Source organism: Populus trichocarpa, chromosome 16, assembly GCF_000002775.5.
Source record: "Populus trichocarpa isolate Nisqually-1 chromosome 16, P.trichocarpa_v4.1, whole genome shotgun sequence".
NCBI classification, from domain to species: Eukaryota; Viridiplantae; Streptophyta; class Magnoliopsida; order Malpighiales; family Salicaceae; genus Populus; species Populus trichocarpa.
This window is the reverse complement of record NC_037300.2, coordinates 9,565,007-9,577,616: the sequence shown is the minus strand read 5'-3', so window position 1 is coordinate 9,577,616 and position 12,610 is coordinate 9,565,007. Positions and strand designations below refer to the sequence as shown.

Sequence of the window (12,610 nt, the reverse complement as noted above, 5' to 3'; positions counted from 1 at the left end):
TTTATTTTGTGCTATTTTTTCTAACAAGCGGGCTAAAGAAGAATCTATGATTGTTGTGCTAGATATTGAGATAGCTGGCCTTTGCTTCGATGGTTATTTCTTGGATGTTTTCTAGTCATAATAAAATTTATTACACCTGATTTCAGAGGACATAAAAGTAATTATATATATTTTTTTAAGAAAAACTATTTAAGTTATTTTAACTAAAATTTAGTTAAAAATTAGAAGAGCCTCTTAGCAAATTAAACACAGTATCTAAAACAGTTGCAATTTTGTAAAAGAGGAGACTATGGTGGCCGCCTCTTATTCATGGCTTCCATTTCTCAAACCCCCGTTACCACCGCTATCACCCTATATCCCTTATGTCTTCCATCTCAAAACTCCTTTTACTTCCCTTCAAAACCACCACCAACCACCAGCCAACCACCGCCTCAACCACTTACTTCACACATTCTCTCTAAACCCAATCACCTCCACCGCTGTCATTTCTCCTCCTGCACCTCTCAATTCCTCCTATCCTCACCCCTTTCTCTCACTAAACCCCAAAATCTTGAATCCTCTTTCCCTTTAGACTCTAATTATCATTCTCCTCAGACCAACACTGACTGTCTCATTGAAGTTGACGATTTATTCAATTTGCTTCGCTTGTCGGTCAAGTACACTGACATTGATCTTGCAAGAGCTTTACATGCTTCCATTCTCAAACTTGGAGAGGATACCCATCTGGGCAATGCTGTCATAGCAGCTTATATCAAGTTGGGTCTTGTTGTTGATGCTTATGAGGTTTTTATGGGAATGTCTACTCCCGATGTGGTGTCTTACAGTGCTTTAATTTCGAGTTTTTCTAAGTTGAATCGAGAAACTGAAGCCATCCAACTTTTCTTTAGAATGAGGATTTCAGGTATTGAGCCTAATGAGTACAGTTTTGTTGCTATTTTAACTGCCTGTATTCGGAGTTTGGAATTGGAAATGGGTTTGCAAGTTCATGCTTTGGCAATCAAGTTGGGTTATTCACAACTTGTTTTTGTTGCCAATGCCTTGATCGGTTTGTATGGAAAGTGTGGTTGTTTGGACCACGCGATTCATTTGTTTGATGAAATGCCTCAAAGAGATATTGCGTCATGGAATACCATGATTTCGAGTTTGGTGAAAGGTTTATCATATGAAAAAGCCTTAGAACTGTTTCGTGTCTTGAATCAAAATAAGGGGTTTAAAGCTGATCAATTCACGCTTTCGACTCTTTTGACTGCTTGTGCTAGGTGCCATGCTAGGATACAAGGCAGAGAGATTCATGCTTATGCCATTAGAATTGGATTAGAGAACAATTTGAGCGTGAGCAATGCCATTATCGGGTTCTACACTAGGTGTGGAAGTCTGAACCATGTAGCGGCTCTGTTTGAGAGGATGCCAGTCAGAGATATAATTACTTGGACTGAGATGATCACAGCATATATGGAATTTGGGTTGGTGGATTTGGCTGTAGACATGTTTAACAAGATGCCCGAAAAGAATTCTGTGTCTTATAATGCACTTTTGACAGGATTTTGCAAAAATAATGAAGGGTTGAAGGCACTCAATTTATTTGTTAGAATGGTCCAAGAAGGAGCAGAGTTAACAGATTTCACATTGACTGGTGTCATTAATGCTTGCGGATTGCTTTTGAAATTGGAAATCAGTAGGCAAATTCATGGGTTTATCATCAAGTTTGGTTTCAGGTCAAATGCTTGTATTGAAGCAGCCCTGATTGATATGTGCTCAAAGTGTGGAAGGATGGATGATGCTGATAGGATGTTTCAAAGTTTGTCAACTGATGGGGGTAACTCAATAATCCAAACATCAATGATATGTGGCTATGCTCGAAATGGGCTGCCAGAGGAGGCAATTTGTCTTTTCTACCGTTGCCAGTCAGAGGGGACAATGGTTCTAGATGAAGTTGCATTCACTTCAATACTTGGCGTCTGTGGAACTTTAGGATTCCATGAGGTGGGGAAGCAAATCCACTGTCAAGCTTTAAAAACTGGGTTTCATGCTGAATTAGGGGTTGGAAATTCCATAATTAGCATGTATTCCAAGTGTTACAACATAGATGATGCAATTAAGGCTTTCAATACTATGCCGGGACACGATGTAGTTTCGTGGAATGGTTTGATTGCAGGCCAACTTCTTCACCGGCAGGGCGATGAGGCCTTGGCTATCTGGTCTAGTATGGAGAAGGCAGGCATAAAGCCGGATGCAATCACTTTTGTTTTGATTGTTTCAGCTTATAAATTCACCAGCTCAAATTTACTGGATGAGTGTCGCAGTTTGTTTCTCTCAATGAAAATGATTCATGATCTGGAACCCACTTCAGAGCATTACGCCTCCTTAGTTGGTGTCTTGGGGTACTGGGGTCTCCTTGAAGAAGCAGAGGAGTTGATCAATAAGATGCCTTTTGACCCTGAGGTTTCTGTTTGGCGAGCTTTGCTTGACGGTTGCAGGCTCCATGCAAACACAAGCATTGGAAAGCGTGTTGCAAAGCACATAATTGGGATGGAGCCTCGGGATCCTTCCACATATGTGCTTGTATCAAATCTATATGCTGCTTCTGGGAGGTGGCATTGCTCAGAAATGGTCAGGGAGAATATGAGGGATAGGGGGCTTCGAAAGCACCCATGTCGAAGTTGGGTTATAATTAAGAAGCAGCTTCATACATTCTATGCAAGAGATAAATCCCATCCCCAATCAAAAGACATCTATAGTGGATTAGATATACTAATCTTGAAATGCCTGAAAGCTGGATATGAGCCAGACATGAGCTTTGTTCTTCAGGAAGTCGAGGAGCAGCAAAAGAAGGATTTCTTGTTCTATCACAGTGCAAAACTAGCTGCAACCTATGGACTTCTGAAGACCAGACCTGGAGAACCCATTCGGGTTGTGAAGAACATCCTTCTATGTAGGGATTGCCATACATTCTTGAAATATGCAACAGTAGTCACCCAGAGGGAGATAATTTTTCGGGATGCTTCTGGGTTTCATTGTTTTTCTAATGGTCAATGTTCGTGCAAAGGTTATTGGTGATTGTTCTGTACTTACTAACTAGTCTCCTAAGCATGAATTCCTACTAGTATTAGTTGTATATTGTTTGTATTCAATGGAAATAGGAGACTCTATGGCAAATGGAAAAGAAAGGAAGAAATTAATTTAGTTGATATGGGTGTGTTTATTTGATCTGAGTAGATATATGGAGGGCAGCAGTGTTTGCAAAATGTATTGACAAGTTATTTGTATTATTTAAAGAAGGAAATTAGGATTTGTTTTGAGGTAAAAACAAACAAAAGCTTCATGGATATGTGCGGATCAAATGAAATTATATAGCTTTCAATTAGATAACACTAGATCCGGTGCCCGCTTCAATGGTTAGGGTTTGGATATAAAGGACTGGACAATTTTTTTGCATGCCTGTGCTCCCAGCGAGGCAGCGATTGACTGATAACAGTGTTACGGATTGCTCTAAAGTACATACTAGCACAATGCAGCGTGCATTAGATTCATTGTCGATCACTGAGCTAACAGCATAATGAGCCTAATAAAAGCTTATTATAGAAATTTACATTTCATATATAGTTCTATAATTTCAATCCAAAAAACGTTGCATGGAACCGAGTAATTAACGAGTCTTGTTGTGGCAACCCAAAATAATAATGATAATAATGATAATAAAAACACTTAATTGCTCGTCTAGAAACCTCTTCAATCAATTGAGACCCACTCCTAACACAATTTGCTTGTGATTGATCATGCTTCACAGTAGTTAAATGTATGGATAAACCATAAAAAGTAGAATCTTGTTGTCCAAGGAAAAAGCCTTAGAAGTACTCATTTCACAGGCTTGAATGGAAACGAAAAGCATAAAGAAATAAGTAGGAGCAAAAAAGGGCAAACGTAAAACAATATTCTTCCCACTTGTACGTATCATAACAATTTGCATCCATGTCAACGGTTATTTAAAAACACTTTAAACCAAAGTTCCTACTGATCATAGGCACAACAAGGAAAGCTTGAGAATCACTTCTGATCATATATGGTGCTAGTGCAAAACCAACAACCACCACAACGTTTCTCATAAAGGATGAAATTCTATATGGATGCATTTAGCAGGAACAATTTAAACCCTAGAGATGTGCACTCGAATATCAAGGCTTTTCAAATTTACAAGTGTCTAATAATGCCGACCACAAAAGCATGGACAAAGTCACAGGGCTTGTCAATTTAGTTGTGGATATATTGGAATTTTACCTCCTTTTCTGATTATGACTCTGTTAGTTGTTTCTTCACTGCTAAAAGGTCTTACCAATCACTGCCGTAGAACCATGCAAGTCAAATAGATTGTCTACACTTGGTATGATGGAGTGATCGAAAACACCGGGGGAACTAAGCTTGTGTAGAGGTGAAAAGCAAACAACTAGGTTATGTTGCGAGATGGCAAATGAAAGCTAAGGCTAAACAATCATCAGATTTCATAAACAAAAGCAATTCTTTGTTAAAGATATATAGAGCTGAAAGACTGTAAACTTGTATTGCACTGCTCTAATTGTGAAGTTGAGCCTTCGTCTTGCTTGAGCTCTACGGTCTATGAAAATATTAGCTAGAATTACAGATGCTATTGCCAACAAAGAATCAAGAGTTACAATGTGTGGTAGAATAATGTTTACAGGGGAAAGGGCTCACTAGCTAGTGGTAACATGGAAAATGCAGGATCGTTAAATGATAGAACTTGTCAAAAGAGCTGCTGGGTTTCTAAAAGATGGGTTGGCAAAAACTTCATGAGATTTATATATCTTTGAATACATTGGCAATGATGAGGTCGCATAAGCTAATAACCGATTTGAAAGCTCCAAAGTGCAGTCCTTGGAAGATCCTAGTTTTATTAAGCTTTGCTATCACATATGGGTCTTTGAACTTCCTGTCATAAACCTAGATGTGTGCGGACGCCCCCTAAGAAATTCTCGGCATTCTCACCGACCAATAGAAAATTTATGGTATCCTCTTCATCCATGCAAATACATTCAACCCTAAACCTGCATGAATGGATAGTTTAATTCATTAGATTTTAAGTTTGTTTTTTAATAATTATAAGACCTCTCAGAAACACTTGAAATTTATATAATTTATAATTTCAAGACTTGTGGGATTAATTAAAATATATGTAAGTTGACTCAAAAACCCATATTAATAAAAAAAAATCACTTAAAATCTAGGAGAAAAAAGAAAGAGATAAACAAACTAATATGATTGCAATTTTTCCTTCTTTTATTTTTGTCGAACATAATAATAGTGTGTAGTTTTAATCAAGTTATTTACCATCTTACCGTGGTGGAGTTGATGGAAGATTTTATAAGAACCTATTATTAATTTGGCATCTTGTTGCGCCTTGGATAACTCTAATATATACCACTAACCCTTGAACACATGAAAGTCTATTATGGAAGCTCTGAAAGTGAATCTCTCATTCTTCTAGAGTGAAGGAAAAGTGTTAGAACAATACTAGAAGACCAGAGTAAATTGCATGAACCAAATGGAGAAGCATTTGAATCACTTAGAAAAGCATGTGTAACATTATCAACAACAACCAAACTGTGTACTTTAGTAGAAATATTGTTCTTTCTTACACAAACCTTAATTATGGTCGTGGGGGTTCATACAAAGTATTTCTCTGATGGTCTAGCAATTCCCATTGTTATGCTCTTTTCTAGCATTCGAAAAAGTTGAAATTAAGTTATTGAATCTGCATCGACATCTCTCTAAAGTTGCAAAGAAAACATGAAAACAATCATGCATGAGGCAAACAGCTTAAGTTCATCACTTGTATGTGCAAAGACATTTAAAAATAGGTAGGATAGTTTACAACTCATTATACACCAACAACTCAGGTATATTCAAATTAAAGCACCAATGTGCATGACTTATGATGTTGAGGCTTGGTGTTCTTATAAAGAGAGGATTTCTCATGAAAACAAAAAAACTATAATAGGACTTTGTTGGGCTATATATAGGCATGTCAATGTATGAAATAAATAGACAGATAAAATAAAATGAACATCATGCAATAACTGAAACGAAAGTGTTGTCATGGGTGGCTATTAAGTAAACCAAGAAAATAAAATAAAATAATAGGTTTTCATTGCTAACCCTAGAATTATATGACCTGAAACCCAGCAACAATGATGGCAATTAGAGCTTTTACTTTCTGTAGAGAAGCCTCATCAATTTCTTTTCAATGTCGCTCTCTAAAGAATGTCTCGTAACTCATCACCACTGCATCACACATAAAAACCGTATAAACTACAATTAAGAACCAAATAGAAAACTATCTAGGTGGTGGCCCAGTGGTAAGAGTTTGAAACCAAGAGGTTTGCTCCCTCTATGGTCTCAGGTTCGAGCCTTGTGGTTGCTCATATGATGGCCACTGGAGGCTTACATGGTCGTTAACTTCAGGGTCCGTGTGATTAGTCAAGGTACGCGCAAGCTAACCGGACACCCACATTAAACTAAAAAAAAAACCAAATAGAAAACAATGTAAAATTCAAGGTAATAGATAATAACATAAAAATAATACAATCTAATATTCTCAAGGATGACCTCCCTTTTATTCTCCAGTCTCTTACCACTAACTAACACGTGTTCAATCAGCTGCACAACTTTTAACCTACGTGCCTAGGAAATCTTTGTGCAAATCATAATAAGAATTAATGTTAAATAAGATTCATTGAAGCAACGATGAAACTAATTACCAGGGCAAGAGTTAAAAAAATCAAATAGACATTTAGGACTGGTTCAACATGCCGAGCAAACTTTTATAGTTATTTATCAAGTATAAAGTTGAGTTTAAAAAAGAAATTAAGTCTTACGCCCATTTGTTTGCTAGAAAATAATTTTTTTAAAAGTAAATTTCGGGAAAGTAAATTATTTTCCGATGTTTGGTAGTGTAATGGAAAATAAGTTGAACAACACTTTCCAGTGATTGGTTATGTCATGAAAAATAAGCTGAAAAATAACTTATTAATATTTTATTTTTTTCAAGTTTATTAAAATAATGAGGAACAAATCTTACAAATTAAAAAGTTGAAAGAGAATGAAATTGAAAAAAAAAATAATTTCATAAATTATCTCAAATAAAATAAATGATAATCAAAATAATAAAGATCAAATCTAACAAATAAAAAAAATTGAAAGATGAAGAAATTAAAATAATAATAATTAACATTTCATAAATTATATCAAATAAAATAAGTAACAATCAAAAGAATAAGGACCAAATTTAATAGATAAAAAATTTCAAATAAAAAATGATAAGGAAAAAACAAATAACAATTATAAAAATAAGGACAAAAGTTAATATAAAAATCAAATTCTAAGGGATGAAATTGAAAAAAAAATATTCAAAACAAAATATATATAGCAATTAAAAGCTTGAGGACCAAATTTGATATAATCAGTAAATAATATGACATTCTAATTTTTTAACAACTTCTGGAAAGTGTTTTTCGCCCAAAATAAAAGGAAAACACTTTCCTAGAAACCAAGTCAAATTTTTCTTTGACTGGAAAGTATTTTCTGTTGACCAACTTTTCTAATGATAAACAAACACAAGAAAATTTGGAAAATAATTTCCAGAAAATCACTTTCACCAAACAAACGAGGCCTTAAGCAATGTAATTCAAGTAAAAGATGAGGCTTTTTAATATGTCATAGAACTTGGTTGCATGACTTTATGTAAATGGTCATAATTATTAATCTAATAACTGGATCAAACTGAAATTTATGAAAATATTTTAAGATCTTGTTATCTATAGGGTTAGAATTTTGTAACAATTAAATATCAAGAAGACCTTCCGATGAGGTCTAGAAGTTATTATGTTAATTGAGCTTTTATATATTAAGACATGAATTTTGTTATTTTTTTTAAAAAAGTACTATTAAATTATTTTATATTTGGGTTTTAATTTCAACCTAATATTCAAGTATGGTTTATTTTATTGAACTATAAATACTTTCTCTAATTTCAAAAATAATATTGTACTATTGGTTTTTTATTGAGCTATTCAAAAGTTATCAAAGATTTTTTATTTACAATATTCAACCTTTATAAATTTGATTCTTTATTAAAGTAATCGTTCAGTTTTATCAAATTTAATTTTTATTTTTTTAGTTAGAATTTAACTTTTATTATGTGTTTGTATTAGTAATTGACATCAGAGTTTGGCTTTAAAACTAGATTTTATCTATCTATTTTTAAATTTAGTTTTATTCATGTTTTGAGTTTTATTTTTTGTTGTTAAGTTTAATTTTCTCTTAAAATTATGGAATCCTAATTTTCTTATTGTTTTTTATTTTGTCTTTATCCTAAAATTAATTTTAAAAACATAAATTAATTTTATCATGTTATTTTTATCTCTTTGTCACACAATCACTACAAAACCTTACCATTTATTTTTAAAAATATATATATTTTTAATTTTTTTACAACAGTACATTAAAAATATCTTTTAAAACAAAAATAATTTAAAAAATACTTCTAAAATCATATTCAATCACATAAACAAATACCGCCTGTGCTCACTAGTGTCAGGTGGGTTAAAGTTCCAGCTTTCATCCAGTTTTTCCTTTCTAAAGAAATAAAGACCCAGGGGTCGCTTCCTAAAAAAACCAGCGGTACTAGTTACGAACGCAAAACCATGGGCAGTTTTCTGTCAAACACAACAACAAAACCGACTGCTGCGCTCTCTGTGTTCTGGTTTTATCTACTCTGTCACCATCATTCTCTAGGAACTTCTCACATCTCTCTCTCCCCGTCTTTCCGTTGTAATAAATATTCACCTGCCAAGTCTGAATGGGGCACTAAAATTCTCCAGGGTATTAAAGAAGTTGCTTTGCAAAACCTGATATCATGATGATACTTTTCAGCTTCAATCTTTCAGTTCTTGGTGCTTTGAGCAGTCATCTTTACTTGTTTTTGTTCTGAGCCTCAGTTCACCTACTGTTTCTGGGTATGCTTTCCTTTTCTTTTTTTATCGCCGATCAATTATGCTCTAGAATTTCAATGCTCCAATATCTTAGAAAATCCCAAAGTTGGTTGGATATTATTCCTAAAATCTTGAAAGTGTTAGAGAAGTAGCTGATCACAAACTTTTCTCATTTTTAGTTAATTAATTAAGTGTAACTTCGAAAGTTGATGGAACACAATGGTTTAGGTGGTGGGATATTTCCGGGCATGGGATCAGGAATGTTAGGACTAGAATTGCCGCTCCACCAACCAGAAAACCCACAAAACCCTAACCACATGAACCATCCCCAAGTGTTAGCTTATACCGACCATGAATCTGATCACCGCCAACACTCCCAACAATCTGTCAAACATGCCTATCCTTATGCCTCCTCCACAAAGCCCAAACAATTATTATCGCCATTGAGTGATGAAGATGAGCCTTCTTTCACTGGAGATGACAACACTACTGATGGAAAAAGGAAAATGTCTCCATGGCAAAGAATGAAGTGGACTGATCACATGGTTAGGCTCCTTATAATGGCAGTTTTTTACATTGGTGATGACGTTGGGTCTGAAGGGAGTGACCCTATAGGCAAGAAAAAGCCAGGTGGCCTGGCGCAGAAGAAAGGGAAATGGAAATCAGTTTCTCGGGCAATGATGGAGAAAGGATTTTATGTATCTCCACAGCAATGTGAGGATAAATTCAATGACTTGAACAAGAGGTATAAGAGGGTTAATGACATCCTAGGGAAGGGGACTGCTTGCAGGGTTGTGGAGAATCAAAATTTACTTGATACTATGGATTTGTCACCAAAAATGAAGGAAGAGGTGAGAAAATTGCTCAATTCCAAGCACTTGTTTTTCAGAGAAATGTGTGCCTATCATAACAGCTGTGGCCATGCTCCAAGTTGGGTTGCCTTTGGTAGTAATCACTCACCAGAGATGGCTACAGGCCCATCTCCTGCGCATGCTCAGCAACATCAAAGGTGTTCCCATTCAACTGAAAATGCTCAAGTTGTGACCAATTCAAGGACAGAAACAGAAGGGTCAAAAATGGCAAAAAGGGCAATAAATGAAGAGGATGAGGTAGAGGATGACGACGATGATGACAGCGACAATGATGAAGATGACTGCGAAGATGATGGGGATGAGGCAATAGAAGGCAATTCTAGGCATCAAAACGGGCATGGGCAAGGGGATGAAGACAACCGTGATGAAAAATCATCAAGGAAAAGGCCAAGAAAGGATGTGTTTTCAGCAACATCACCTTTGATGCAGCAATTGAATGGTGAAATAATGAACGTGCTCCAAGATGTTGCAAAGAGTTCTTGGGAGAAGAAGCATTGGATGAGGCTGAGGTTGATGCAATTAGAGGAACAGCAAGTGAGCTACCAATGTCAGGCGTATGAGCTGGAAAAGCAAAGGTTGAAGTGGGTGAAATTCAGTAGCAAGAAAGAGAGGGAAATGGAGGGAGTAAAGCTAGAGAATGAGAGAAGGCGGCTTGAAAATGAGAGAATGGTACTGATTGTGAGGAAGAAAGAGCTTGAGTTGCTTGATACTCAACATCAGCAGCAGCAGCAGCAGCAGCAGCAACTACCTTCAAACAAGCGGAGCGATACATCTTCCATTGCTGGGTAAATTGTAGTTATATCAGATCATCCTACAAGATAGTTTTGATTGATAGGAATGACATTTTGTTGTAGTTCTTCAATGTTTGTTTTATGTAATTTGCTACCATTTTCCTGTACGCGCTACCCTTCAATGATGACAAGTTAAAATATATCCTTAATTAATGTATAGGATCAGGAAATTCGGAGAGTGTATTTTGCTTAAAAACATGTTCTCTTTGTTTTGAAGATGATGCACTGTTCACTTCAGAGTACCATCCTTACATATTCATCTCCCACTAATTAAAACTCTGCTTCGAGAAATGATATGGGCTTAAGATTTTTTTTTTGCAGAAATGGAAAGAAAAAAGTGACAGATGGAGTTTTTTCTTGCGTTAATTTTGCGAGAGTTAAAGCTCCGGGCGGATATTATTTGATGAGAAACAGTGGATAAATCAACAAGAGTCAGCCCCGTTGCTGAAGCAGGGGAGTGAGATTGGGCCAACTAGCAAATTTCCTAAGAGGGCTGGAAAATATAATATTGTCGAAAACCAGAAGTCTTTGTAATATATTTTTATTGTGTTTGATTTATGCACGGAAGTCATTCGAAATTCAAATAAATTTATTATTATACCCTTAAATAATAACAGGTGATAAAATTTAAAAGATCATCAACAATCTTCCTTCCGCGAATAGGAGCAGTCCGATGGCCATTCCCTCCTGTGCGCCTCATGTTACCTTCAGAGGTTATATAATGGTTATTGAGTCCTTACACTCTAAAATGGTTATATAATAGCTTCGTAGCAGGCACGTGACGTCGCCTCACCATTTTCCTATCTAAAATAGCAATAGGATAGGGAGGTGAAGTTGGATCAACGGGAAATGGAAGAGTGCCAAAGTGATCTCCATAAGCAAGTTTCACGTGAGAAACATGGAGTCCAGGATGAATAGAAGACACATAAGGTAGATCTAATACTACAAACCAAGTCAGGTTTGAATTTGATTTTAAAATATTTAATGACCAGTTTTGCAAGATCGAGTATATCTTTTAAACTGTATATCAAAAGAAGCTGAAATTTTATAGAAAGATATTAAACATATGAAAATATATTTTGGTAAATTTTTAGGTTAAACAGAGTTCAAGAATATATTATTTTAGAGAGTCAAAGTTACTAGACAAATCTTGTCAAATCTACCACACTAGACCTTTGTGTAGGGAGATACTAGACATATGAAAATATATTTTGGTAAATTTTCAGGTCAAATGGAGTTCGGGAATATATTATTTCAGAGGGTCGAAATTACTAGACAAATCTTGTCAAATCTGCCACACTAGACATTTATGTACTGTTTGGGACATATTTGAAGTTATATGTGTAAGTTTGTTGCAATTAAGGTTGGGTTGGAAACCAGACATCTCAAGCTTTTCAACCATATATGGTATACCCAATAATTCATCCAAACAAGAGAGAACGATGTGTTAAGAATGTGTGAAAATTAGAGATTCGGAATACATGGAGGAATTTTAGCATGAAAACTTTGTTTTTATTATCTTATTTTATTTATTTTAGAATAATTATTTTTTAATTTAGGTTTGTTCTAGCCCATTAGAAATTGTTTAGTTTGTATTGGCCCATTAGACATTGTTTAAGGATTTATTTCATTATTGGACTTATTAGTTGATTATTAGTTTAGACTCATTAGCTTGCAACCCAAAAATGATTTGTTAGGATTAGTTAGAGAAGACTATATTATATTTTTTTAGCTGCAAATTTCAGCAACAAGTTGGAGAATAAATGTGAGTTTTTATTTTCTTTGTTTGTGGCAAAACAATCTTTCTTTATAGGGACAAAGATCGTTTTTGCATACTTGTCGAAGATTGACTGACATTGTGGCGTAATTTGCATACTTAAGGTTCTTAGATACAAAATTATTTCTGGGTCCAAATCGTTTTTCAACACTTATGGTTCTTAGGTAC

General features: G+C 35.2%; 2 protein-coding genes across 2 annotated transcripts; both read left to right on the top strand.

Moving 5' to 3' along the window:
• Nucleotides 1-231: 231 nt before the first annotated feature.
• On the top strand, nt 232-3,188 carry LOC7468790 (pentatricopeptide repeat-containing protein At5g03800). The gene has a single exon (XM_002323453.4). The coding sequence runs from the start codon at nt 310-312 to the stop codon at nt 3,055-3,057; it is 2,748 nt and encodes a 915-aa protein (XP_002323489.4). The 5' UTR covers nt 232-309; the 3' UTR covers nt 3,058-3,188.
• A 5,444-nt stretch (nt 3,189-8,632) lies between these two features.
• On the top strand, nt 8,633-10,881 carry LOC18106263 (uncharacterized). Its single transcript, XM_024587229.2, has 2 exons — nt 8,633-9,026; nt 9,231-10,881. Exon 2 carries the CDS (start codon nt 9,251-9,253, stop codon nt 10,661-10,663), a length of 1,413 nt encoding a protein of 470 aa, XP_024442997.1. The 5' UTR covers nt 8,633-9,026; nt 9,231-9,250; the 3' UTR covers nt 10,664-10,881.
• Nucleotides 10,882-12,610: the final 1,729 nt, after the last annotated feature.